The sequence below is a fragment of the Solanum dulcamara genome, chromosome 12 (assembly GCF_947179165.1).
Source record: "Solanum dulcamara chromosome 12, daSolDulc1.2, whole genome shotgun sequence".
Classification (NCBI taxonomy): Eukaryota; Viridiplantae; Streptophyta; class Magnoliopsida; order Solanales; family Solanaceae; genus Solanum; species Solanum dulcamara.
In genome coordinates, this window is record NC_077248.1 from 67,276,863 (window position 1) to 67,289,068 (window position 12,206).

The 12,206-nt window shown below is 34.4% G+C and overlaps 2 protein-coding genes and 1 non-coding gene across 4 annotated transcripts; 2 read left to right on the forward strand and 1 right to left on the reverse strand.

The window, feature by feature from the left end:
- Positions 1-1,231: 1,231 nt before the first annotated feature.
- LOC129877376 (ER membrane protein complex subunit 8/9 homolog) lies at positions 1,232-5,036 on the forward strand. Its single transcript, XM_055952872.1, has 5 exons — positions 1,232-1,508; positions 2,119-2,265; positions 2,376-2,438; positions 4,382-4,545; positions 4,643-5,036. The coding sequence occupies exons 1-5, from the start codon at positions 1,302-1,304 to the stop codon at positions 4,671-4,673; spliced, it is 612 nt and encodes a 203-aa protein (XP_055808847.1). The 5' UTR covers positions 1,232-1,301; the 3' UTR covers positions 4,674-5,036.
- Positions 5,037-7,360: 2,324 nt separating this feature from the next.
- On the forward strand, positions 7,361-11,100 carry LOC129876384 (serine/threonine-protein kinase D6PK-like). 2 transcript variants are annotated; one of them, XM_055951813.1, is made up of 3 exons: positions 7,361-7,536; positions 8,437-9,480; positions 10,109-11,100. In XM_055951813.1, the coding sequence occupies exons 2-3, from the start codon at positions 8,516-8,518 to the stop codon at positions 10,983-10,985; spliced, it is 1,842 nt and encodes a 613-aa protein (XP_055807788.1). In that variant the 5' UTR covers positions 7,361-7,536; positions 8,437-8,515; the 3' UTR covers positions 10,986-11,100. The 2 variants fall into 2 exon arrangements, with proteins under 2 accessions (XP_055807788.1, XP_055807789.1); XM_055951814.1 differs by lacking the exon at positions 7,361-7,536 and adding an exon at positions 7,675-7,885.
- A 72-nt stretch (positions 11,101-11,172) lies between these two features.
- On the reverse strand, positions 11,173-11,245 carry TRNAF-GAA (transfer RNA phenylalanine (anticodon GAA)). The gene has a single exon. It is a non-coding gene; the product is annotated as a tRNA-Phe (tRNA).
- Positions 11,246-12,206: the final 961 nt, after the last annotated feature.

Here is a 12,206-nt window from a genome sequence, read left to right on the forward strand (position 1 = left end):
TATCGCGTCGTTTCTCAAATAGAGATGTTGTAGAATACCATTGATGAAGGCAATAAAAAGCTACCACAATATCCAACAATTTGTAGAATTTTGAACTTTTAATAAGTGAAATATGTATTCACTTCAACAAGATGTGAATTGTGAATTGTATACAAAAATAACATCAAAATACATACAAATGTGGTCTAGCTAGAAATTTACAGCAACAACAACAACATGAAGATTCATTTCATCCAAAACATAGACAACTTTACAGCAACAACAACATCAAAATAATACACCACCACCACCTATACCTAATGATAGACCACCACCTATACTTGAACAACACAACACATTTTAACAATTACGCTTCAATCTTCATATTTCAAACATTACCAACCCAGTAGCAATCACACTAACAATAAATATATTTCTTGCTCGATTTATTTTTTTCATCAAAAGCTTTGACTTTCTTAAATAAACTCCAAATCACCTTATTTGCTTGAGGAGGGTGTCGATCTTCATACCAATAAAAAAAATCATAGCCACCCATTTTCTACAAAATCAATCAGAAAAAAATAATTAGAAGCCCACAATTAACAGAAAATACTTATTCTTCTTTTGTTGTACTTACCGAAAATAAATGGAGCTTTAAGATTCACATTGAATAAAAGTTGCAATATATGAGTAAAAATATTAACATAAATAATTACTTTACCTTTGAAAGTTTACAAGTAAAAAATCTACGACCTGGATTTAGTTGAATCCAAGAAGTCTTTAATAGTGTCATTACCACATTTACAATATCGACATTCATCCAAAGAGGTCATGGAAGAGTTGGAGAAGTTCGACATGAAAGTGTAGGAGAAGAGTGACATGAAAGAGAGAAAACAAAGAAGAAGAGAGAAAATTGATTTTTGCCTTTTTCTTTTTCCAAATCAGAGAAACAAGCTAAGAAATTAGGGCAAAATTGAAGAAGAAAGGGCATAAATATATAGATAAGAGAGATATGACCGTTATAGGCCTTGTTTGATGGCACATTAGATGAAAAAATAGTTTCTACGTGCCTCAGGTAGGTAGAAAATAAGCGAGGTGCCAGCTGTTTAAAAAGTGTTAACATGACACATCAGACCCTTACATTAGGTGTCTAAAATAAACATCTTCTGATTTAGTGTCTAAATAAAAATTGGTGTCAATTGATGGATTTCGCCTTATTTTTTGGGCTTATAAAAAAATAACTTTCCCTTGACCGGCCTAAACGGGCTCTAAAAACACGTTGTGACGATTTACACATTCTTTCCCTCTGCTTCTTCGCTGTAATGGGGATCAAAGCAACGTACGAGATTCACCAAAACGCTTACATCAAGCTCATCCTCCATGCATCAAAGCACAAAAATTCCGCCGTCAACGGCATCCTCGTCGGCCGTGTCTCCGGCGATGCCGCCGTCGTCGAAATTGTGGAGTCCGTTCCATTATTCCACTCTCAAATTGGCGTCCTTCCTCCCCTCGAAATTGCCCTAATTATGGTCCGTCACTGAACTTCATATTGCATATTCACTGCGCTGAACTGAAATTTTATACAATCTTTGTATTATACTCCTTTGAGAATGTGTGTGTTTATGTTTAAATTTAAATTTTGCGTAAATATACTCTATAAGTGAAACTCGAACCGATTGTGGTGTATATGGTGAAACTTCACACTTGCTAACTGAAAATTGTTTATGTTTAAATTTAAATTTTGCGTAAATATACTCTATAAGTGAAACTCGAACCGATTGTGGTGTATATGGTGAAACTTCACACTTGCTAACTGAAAATTGTTTATCTGCATCCAAGTTATGCGTTTAATTTAGGGTTCTGATCCTGTTTTGTAAAAAGATTTTAAGTATTGTTGGTTAATTTCATGCTAATGAGAGATTTGATGATTCCGTACTATGAAATTTTGCCAAGAATATTTTACATTCATTATGTTTATTTTTATTTGAAAATATCATGTGTGTATAAGTGAAACTCGAACTAATTGTCACAAAGGAGTGGTGGATATGGTGATACGTCAAATTTGCTTACTGAAAATCATTGATCTGCTTCTAAGTTCTGAGATTAATTTAGGATTCTGATCCTGTTTTATTTGGACAGATAGAAGAGTATTATTGTGATAAGGGTTTAAGCATTGTTGGTTACTTTCATGCCAATGAGAGATTTGATGATTCCGAACTAGGAAATGGTGCTAAGAATATTGCAGATCACATCTCCGGATATTTCCCTCAAGCTGCTGTGCTCCTGGTACCTTTTTGTTGACTGAACATTGTTTATATGTTGTATGTTTATTGAAAAGTTTGGATCTTTGAGTTGTTGTTAGCAAAATGCTTAAGCTGAGAATTTTACCGTTTCAGTTGGATAACAAGAAGTTTGAAACTTTATCAAAAGAGGGGAAAGACAGGAGTCCTGTAATGCAGGTCAGTACATAATTATTTTTAGCATTTTCCCTTGTTCATCTGATAATTGATGACGAAGTTCAGAGTCCTCAACCAATCTTTGGTGACTTGAACTCCCAATCTCTTGGATGGAAGTGGAAGGTTCTTGCTATGGAGTTACCTCACTTGTCAGAATAGTGACGAAATGCATGCAATTCAAACTGGGATTTTTATGGGATTGACTACAGGAATATCATAGCCAGTCTTCTGTTTATATAGATAGATCTAGCTGTTTTTTTTTCATGTATATTTAACAACTCAGACTAATATGTAGCCTCATGATAGAATTGTAGCAGCAGCTCTGTAGTAGGCGTAGCCTCATTGACGTATGCTTGTTTGTTACTAGTTGATTGCAGATGGTAATTACTCATTTCCTTGTGCTAGTATTTCTTTTGATCATTTCGTAATCATTCCCTTTAAATTGCTTTTATGGATGGTGGACAAGTAACCATTCTTCCAACTATCATGTGGTTTCTGGTGAAGAGTTCCAGTTTGCATCAAGGTTCATTATCAAAAAAGTTCTAATTGTATTGAAGTGTCAAGGTTTCCCTAGAATGTATATCTTGGTTTATTCTACCTTCTTGCACATAAGGTGTACCCTTTATTTGAGCATTCAGGAATCCGTATTTTGGTTTCAATACATTGGTTCTTGGAACATTGATATGTTACTGATTATCTCCTTCAAAGCTGAAAATGTTAATCTTCTTCTTAACTTAGTTTTAAGTAGAAATGAAAACCAGAGATGGTGCTCTGTCCCATACTTGGCATGTATAACGGAAGTGAAGTATCCCATTCAACGTTGTAGTTGTGACTAACAATAGTTAGTGATTTAGCGAACATCTTGCCAGAGTTGCCTGAGCTTAAGTACCATGAAAGCTGCATTTATCTGTATTCTTCTACGGATGGTGGTGCATCTATTTCAGTTTTACTTCAGTTCGACTTGCATGACCTTCAGTGACGGCTAGTGTTTTGTTATGGAAGTAACTGAATAAATAGCAACATGCTGGATTTTGAGATTTGCTGGTTTCTAGATTCTCTGAAGTAGAACCATGGTTTCCTCGGGATCTCTTGAGTTGCTTGCCCTGATTTGACCATTCATGCACTTTGTTCTGGCCTTTCAGAATACTCAGTGTGCTCTAGTAGGCCTTTTATTACATGACCTATTTCTTTGTGGTTTTTGCTTTGCAGTTTGCATAGGTAAGAGTTAGATTGAGAAAATTTGTGGATCTATGTCAACTTCAATTGAAAACTAAAGCCTGCTCTATGTCTAGTTGATAGTTTGTAAAAGATATTACCATTCAGATATTTGTTGTCACCTAGTTGAATTTGACAATATTAAACAGTGAGCTGTCCATACGTAATCTGAAGGGTCATTTAACTGTGCCTGGCTCATTTGTATGAATGGGACAGGAACTGTTCGACATCTTTCAGGGAAGGGTCTTAACATGCTTAACAATAATTGGATGTTAACCCAATTGTTTTTGAACAGCTTGTCAATTGTCTGCTTTATTTGATACACCAATCGAATGCAACCATTCTAGTTCTAGCTCTAGTTCAAGTAAGCATTGCATTATTCGACATCTTTCAGGAAGACACAATATAACATGTTCTCCAACTTATTGATATTGCTCTGTGCCTAGGCCATCTCAATATTATCTGTTTTTCCCACTTCTCCAATTTTACCTGAAATACAAGCAAGCAGAGTGGTCTCAGATTTTTCTCCACGTTTATTTTGGTCCCCCTTATATGTTGGTAAAAAAGTCTGATTGTTCATAACTTTCACGTTGTTTTGGTAATTCTTTGTGTCCTGATCGTTTACTTGTCTACCTAGTATACTATGATTCCCGTCACTAATGTTGTACTTATGTCCCTTGTCCGTGCCTCTAAAGCAGTTCCATTAATGTAGCCTTTTGCTTTGTATTCAGCTTTTCACCAAGGATGCATCTGGGAGCTGGAAACTAGTGGGATCAGATGCAAGCCGTTTGAAAATTAAACAGCCATCAGCAAATGTCATCCTTCTAGATTACATTTCATCGGGGAAATGGAAGGATATTATAGATTTCGATGACCACCTTAATGACATTAGCAAGTAAAAGCTCACCACTGTAGATTGATTAAACTCGCCAATATCTGCATTCATTCTAATAATCCCATATGTTTTCTGCTTTTGCTCATCAAATTGGCAGGGACTGGGTGAACACAGAGCTCTTCAATTGATGTTTATATGCAGAAACGGGCAATAGAAGGTAGCCTGGGGGTGCACACAATAGTACCTGTGCATGAAACTACATATTATTTGACCTCGGCGATGACTGATTGATGATGAGGTTTTTGAACTCTGCATTCTGTCATATGATGAAGTGATTTCAATTTTGATTTGTCGTTTTACTTTCCGACCCCAACTTGTTGGAACTGAGGCGTCATCGTTTTACTATATTAGTGTAATGACCTAGTGGAAAAAGAGAGATGCTTCAAATTTACTCTTAGCGTGATTTTGGAGCTAATGAAAACTTGGATCTATTTGAAAACATGATTATGGGACGAAGTTCACGTTCTAACACTGAATAATGTTTGTGTTTCTCTTATTCCATTTAGTTGCCCACAACCCTCAAGATAATCAATGATTTGTTGCTTGGACTCGTCAAAATTGTTGCAAACACTCATGCTAGAATCTCCAAAATGCACTACTTCTGAAATATTTGACACACACCCTTCGATATTTTTGAAGAGTCCGAGTAACATAGGATAAAAATGCTTATTTTTAAAGTTTGAATTCAAGACTTCTCACTAAGGAGCGAAAAATGCTCTACCTTTGTCATATGCAATTGAATATAACCCGAATTAAGTATTCTTCATTTATAAAAATTGGAAAAGTGTTGAAAAGAAAAACTAATGCAAGTAAAAGGACTTTTAGGTGCCTATGACAACAATAAAGAACTTTTTTGTTACGTATTATTTTAAAACCTTATGGATGGGGTGGGGTGGGGGTTGGATAAAAGAAGAGGGAAAAGAAAAGAATTACGTCTGTACAACTATAATTATTGTTATTATTACCTTCATCATAATTCATAGTTATGATTCAATTATTCTTATCAGTGATCATAGTAATACATTAATTAATTTGGATAGGCAAGAGGTCAAATGATATCATGGTTTATTTCATTTTTTTATTTTTTCGCGTTTCAAATATGAATGAGTACAAGCTTTATTGGTCGATCAGAATTGACACAAACCACTCTACATGCTACCATGGTAGTAGAAGAGGTTAGATATTGACAATTGAGAAGTTATCACTGAACATTCTATATCATCAGAAGAAAAGATGTTAAATGGCAAAAGGAAGACCTTACTATCATTTGGCTCCTTGTGAAGTATGGTTCATATCCAAACATACTACTAGAAAATAGGACAATGCCCATGAAATTTCAACAAAAAAAAAAGAAGAAAAAGTGGGGATAAGCTCTAAGCTCGCGTCGTCAATTTCTGTTATTTGATATTTTAAAAATTATTGATTCAATTAATTTAAATTTGTGTCGAATAAAATCCTGCTCGTGAAATCTAGACACATAGATAGTCTTCTCTATTTCTCTTTTTATTTTGACTATTCATATTCATATGAATGAAAGAAAAATATTTTACTCTTTCTATTTGCATAAATTCTTGCTAGTAAATAAACCTTTAGGTTTAACTTAAACCTTCCACACTACCAATCAATTATTATCATAACAAAATAGACATCCAACTTAAAAAAATATTGCACCTAACTTGGACCACAGTCATTAATTTAGTTTTTATTTTATTTTATTTTATTTTATATCTCACTATAATATTTTATCAAAATCTATCTCCTCGTTTTTTTGGAGAAAAAAATTCAACTATCCTCAAGATTATTCCAAAAAATTCAATTTTGCCCTTAATTACATTTTTAGTCTGTTCTTACTTATGTCATTAATAAATCATTATATCCAAATTCCTCATAAAGAAAAGGTTAAACTTTACTTCTTAATTGTTGAGTATGATTTGAAATTAACCTTAAAATTCAAATTCCCTTGCATATGAAAATAAGACTTTTTTCTAATGATGAATGGACAATGTTAGTCAAAGTTTAACACAAAAAAATAAATAGTAGTCAAAGTTACTAAATTTCTTTTGACTCTTTTTTACTTCCCTTTAATCCAACAGTCAACAGGTTTTCTTATTTATGCATTTAATTAATTTAATATAATATACTCTAAAACTGAAAGCATGAGAGACAGGTTGGAGACTGTGCTGGCCCATATGTTGATTCAGACTCTTTTGTTTGGGACAAAATACATTGAAAATAATTGAACATGAAAAGCTTTGACACACCAACAAAAATTGCGATAAAGTGATAAATATTTTTTTAATTATTACTTAAACGTATCGAGTTTATCTTCTTTATATAAAATATTTTTTGTTAGAAAATATTTTATATGAATTTTTTGTTTGAACAATTAAAAATACACATAAAATATCATATTTTTGTGAGTTTTTCATTCGAACAGTGATGTGTTTACTTTTTTAAACTAAATTATGGCTAATTATTTATCACAACATACCTCGATTATCTGTTGTCCCACTTTCCTAATTAAAGTTTCACCAATTCGGATAGAAAAATAGAATAACTGATAGATGATGTATTTTGTGATAAATTATTGGTGATAGTTTAGTAGTAAAAGTAAACACTTGCTAATTTAAATAGAAAATGTGTAAAAACATGACATTTCAAATATGTTTTTGATATTATTTTAAAATTTATTTCTTCTTAACACAAATTTAAATTTAATCGAATTCGAATAAAGATAAAAAAAAAAAAAAAGTTCAAACCCCACCCTACTCTCTTCCCCATACAATTGCTAAAGTGTATTTTGTTTGGTAAGTCCCCAAAGCTTCTTTCTACACTTTCAAAAAAGCACTTCTTTTCTTTCTTCTCTCTCTCTCCACACAGTTTTCTTTGGAGGTCCCCTCTCTTTATCTCTGTCAACAGTAGTGCTGCTAATTCCCCATTGCTATAGGGGAGAGAGACCATCAAAAGCTTTTGATCTTTGTGACACTTCAGGTACTATTCTTTAGGCTTCTTTTTTTGTTGTTGTTGATGGAAATGGTCCCTGTGTCTTTCTGGATGGGTTTCTTTCACTACTTTGTTTTTTAGCATTTGGGTCTTTCTGGGGAAATTATTTGATCCTTTTGGTAGGGTTTTCTTGAAAAAAGTTTATGTCTTGGCACAAGATCTGTGTACTTTTTCATTGACCCTTCTGTATTGCTTTTGCTTGTTTATCTCTGTGGGGTTATTCTTGTATTATGCTATGTTATGCTTAATAGCTTTTGGGTGCTGTTGAATGTATGCATTTTTTGATTTGGTGTACTGTTTCACTTCATGGTTCTAAGAAAAGATTTGAGGCTTTGAGGTAAATCACTGAAATTTTAGCTCTTGGACATTTGTTTGCACTACTTGTGATTTGGGTCTGTGTAATAAATTGCTTATTGATTGTGGATTTTGAAGTCATCATAGATATCTTAGTGTGCTTGTCCTGTTGCCTAAAGATCTATTTTTTTGGCTCAGAAATGTCTTTGTTGTTTATTGCTGTAGTTTTTTTTGATAACCGGGGGTGTTTGGGCTAGCTTACGTGCAGACTAATGCCATGGTATACTTGTCACCTCCCACCAGTGACACTATGTAACTCTGTCACCAAGGTTAGGACATTAGGAAAGAAATCTCCTAGTGTTTTGGTCTCTGTTGGTATTTGAACCTGAGACCTCATGGTCCCCAAATCACCTAGTTGTTTCTTTTATCTGTTTTTCACTGTATAACAACTTTGAAGTTATCTTGATTTATTGTCATTTGATCCTATCGATAACCTGGCCTCGAAGTTCTCTCTATGTCTCTTGATTGTGTTTGATACAGTTTATGATGAATTTTTATCCTATTGATAACCTGATCTCTCTTGCTGATGACTAGGGTGTTCATGAAGTGAACTTGGACGCTGAGTAATGGGTTTGGTCTACCAGATTGCATTGAGGATTCGTTGTTCATTTTAATGGCTTCAACACCTTCTGTTAAGAGCTCACTGAAAAAGCTGAATAAGTCAGCTGGAATCCAAGCAGTAGAACGTAATTCTCGGAGATCAGCACCTTCCCAAGTTTCAAAGAGTAGCAATTCTGGGAGCACGACTTCCAAGGAGCTACCATACAATGATGGAGAACCTCCATCTAAGCAGCTTATTGCAGAAGCAACTACCAAAAAGAAGTCAAATAGCTATCAGCAAGTAGGATCTGCCGACTTTTTGATTGATAAGTTTGATTCGAGCTTATATTTGGGAAATCTGAAGCATGCTCCAAGTGGTGCAGCTTCCATGCCCTGTGAAGCAAAGGGCTTGCAATGTGCTGTTGATCAGGAAAAGAAGGCATCAGAAAATGGAACCATCAAGGATAACTCAGCCTCAGCCAAAGTCAGTGATGGAGCCGGTAGCCTTGCAAAAACAAGTGGAAGTGCCAAAGTTAGCGATCGAACTGATTTTGTTGAGAGCGGAAAGAGCAGCATCTGCAGGGGAAGTACAAGCACCGATGTAAGTGATGAAAGTACTTGCAGCAGCTTTAGCACCAGTATTAATAAACCTCACAAAGCTAATGACTCAAGATGGGAAGCCATTCAAGCTATTCGAGCTAAAGATGGGACATTAGATTTGAGACATTTCCGGTTGCTAAAGAAGTTGGGAAGTGGTGATATTGGAAGCGTCTATCTATCAGAGTTGTGTGGAACAAAGTGTTATTTTGCAATGAAAGTTATGGATAAAGCATCATTAGCTGGCCGTAAGAAATTGCTACGTGCTCAAACGGAGAGAGAAATATTGCAGTCCTTGGACCATCCATTTCTGCCAACTTTGTATACCCATTTTGAGACGGAAAAATTTTCATGTCTAGTAATGGAGTTTTGCCCAGGAGGTGACTTACACACACTTCGTCAGAGGCAACCAGGGAAGCATTTTTCTGAACAAGCTGTGAAGTACGATTACTTGATCCGAAACCTCTTTGTTGATTAATTTATTTTTTTGATAAGTTGTTGATATCAAACCTCATAGGCTTAACATGGTATGCTCTCTTTTCTGGAAGTATTTTTGCCTGGTTTTGGTGTTTCATTGTTTGTACTGTTAATTGCTTTAGTGCTTATAACGATTCGCCACGTGTGTAAGTTTTATGGGTAACTTTTTCTCGTTTCAATTATTGTAGTGTTAATTTGTACAAACTTGAAATAAATAGCTATCTCTGCAGTATATAGCTATTATAGGATGTAAAATCTTTAATTCGGTAGACTGACTTTGTTATTTCTGTACTCCGTTGCTCAAGGAATTGATAGAAAATGGACTTTGTCCATATACCACAAGGTCCTAAATACTTTTGGATTATGTTTTTTCTTATAAAGTAAGAAGTAAAAATCCTTTGATTTGGTATCAAGTTCCTCCTTATCTTTGCAAGATCAAGAATTTCTCCTTATCTTAATTATGGATGCAGCTGTTTTAGTTAGAGTCGTTTTTTTGTTGTTTCTTTTCTTCCATCCAATGAATTTCGTCTTTTCAGCACCCTTGATGCCAATGTTGGTGCTACAGTATGTTAATTTTATCTCAAAATTTCAGGTTCTATGTAGCAGAGATCCTCCTTGCTATGGAGTACCTCCACATGCTTGGCATTGTCTACCGCGACCTCAAGCCAGAAAATGTGCTTGTTAGAGAAGATGGACACATAATGCTATCTGACTTTGATCTCTCCCTTCGCTGTACTGTGAGTCCAACACTTGTCAAGTTGTCTTCTCTTGATGTGGAGCCACTCCGGAAGAATTCCGGTTCTTGTGTGCAGCCAGCATGTATTGAGCCCTCCTGTATCCAGCCATCATGTGCTGTTCCTACATGTTTTGGGCCTCGCTTCTTTTCTAGTAAGTCAAAGAAAGAAAGGAAATCTAAAAATGATACAGGGAACCAAGTTAGCCCATTACCAGAACTTATGGCTGAGCCTACTGGAGCACGTTCGATGTCTTTCGTTGGGACACACGAGTATTTAGCACCTGAAATAATCAAAGGTGAAGGGCATGGGAGTGCAGTGGACTGGTGGACCTTTGGTATCTTTCTTTATGAGTTATTGTTTGGTAAGACACCCTTCAAAGGATTAGGAAATCGAGCTACACTTTTCAATGTTGTAGGTCAGCCCCTCCGGTTTCCAGAATCTCCGGTGGTAAGTTTTTCAGCTAGAGATCTTATACGAGGCTTGCTCGTGAAAGAGCCACAAAATCGATTGGCATACAAAAGAGGAGCTACAGAAATTAAGCAGCATCCCTTTTTCGAAGGTGTAAACTGGGCTTTGATTCGTTGTGCAAGCCCTCCTGAGATCCCAAGGCCTGTTGAATTCGAGAGAATCTCAGCACAACAGCAGCCATCATCGACTAGTGAGAAACCGGTGGCTGTAACTGCCCGGTACCAGCAAAAGTCTGATAACTATCTCGAATTTGATTTCTTTTAATCTTTCTTGTAAAAGTTGATTATCTTATTTTCGTTATTCAAACATACCAAGATGTACAACATTTTGAAGATGTGAAATCAAGATGATCATATATTGTTTGTTGTAAGTTATTAAACAGTTTGCAAAGTTTGTGTATGGCAAATGTTGTTAAAGTGTTGATGCTATGAATTTACCAGTAAAAAACTGATGCGGTGAACGTGGATCGAACACGTGACCTTCAGATCTTCAGTCTGACGCTCTCCCAACTGAGCTATCCCCGCTTTGTTTTTCCTTACAATATAATTAAATAAAGTTTATTTAGTATTGTAAGAGTTTATGTATGTTAATATTATACTTGATTGAATTTTGAGTAAGATACGGATTTTCTGTATATTTGGAATATATATATTTTTTGATTTGCTCATTTTAGTAAATCAAGATATTAAGTATTACTCATTTTTTTTTATTTGCCTATTTTAGTAAATCTAACACAATAAGACGTCATACCAAACACACCCGCAAGGAAAACAAGAAATGTTTTGTTTTTGTCATTCAATGTTTTGGTCATCAAACTAAAAATGAGATATATCAAATATATATATATAGTATAAAATGAGAATCGAAGTCAAGTTATTTTGAGTTAATAGGTTCTAAACTAATTAAATAGATACTTGTTCAAAAAATAACAGACAAACGATGTATGATTAACTAATAGTGGTAATAAATATTTTTAGCCGAGCAGATAAATGTATAACTTTTGCGGATAAAAGTATAACTTTCTTTAGAAATGTAAAATTACAAATGAAATTTTACTATAATTTGACATCATTTGAAACGTTATGTATTCCATTGCGTCAATAAAATTTTAATTTGTACAATAACCTTATAATATTTTGTACATTCATCCAACACATTAATTATGTTGGAGTAAAATAATTGGATCTCAGAAAAACAAATATTGTTATATTATTTTTTATATTAAGATAATAATAAGTCTATAATTCCTGTAAAAGATAGTGTCCTTTATGACAAAGAAAAAATCAACCAGACAATCTTGAAAAAAATATATATTCTAATGCAAATGAAAAATGCACCTTTTAGTAAAGAATTAATTATGCATGTAATATATCATGAAACAGGAACAATATGGCACCCACTCGTGCAAAAAACTTATAAATTACGAAATAGTACACCCAAAACTTTAATAAACCTAAATTATTATGACATAAACTACTAATTTGT

Coding starts and splice junctions, on each gene's coding strand:
- LOC129877376 (XM_055952872.1), top strand. CDS start 1,302: ATGGGGATCAAAGCAACGTACGAGATTCACCAAAACGCTTACATCAAG. Junction 2,266..2,375: donor CTCAAGCTGCTGTGCTCCTG/GTACCTTTTTGT, acceptor TTACCGTTTCAG/TTGGATAACAAGAAGTTTGA. Junction 2,439..4,381: donor ACAGGAGTCCTGTAATGCAG/GTCAGTACATAA, acceptor CTTTGTATTCAG/CTTTTCACCAAGGATGCATC.
- LOC129876384 (XM_055951813.1), top strand. CDS start 8,516: ATGGCTTCAACACCTTCTGTTAAGAGCTCACTGAAAAAGCTGAATAAG. Junction 9,481..10,108: donor TTTTCTGAACAAGCTGTGAA/GTACGATTACTT, acceptor TCAAAATTTCAG/GTTCTATGTAGCAGAGATCC.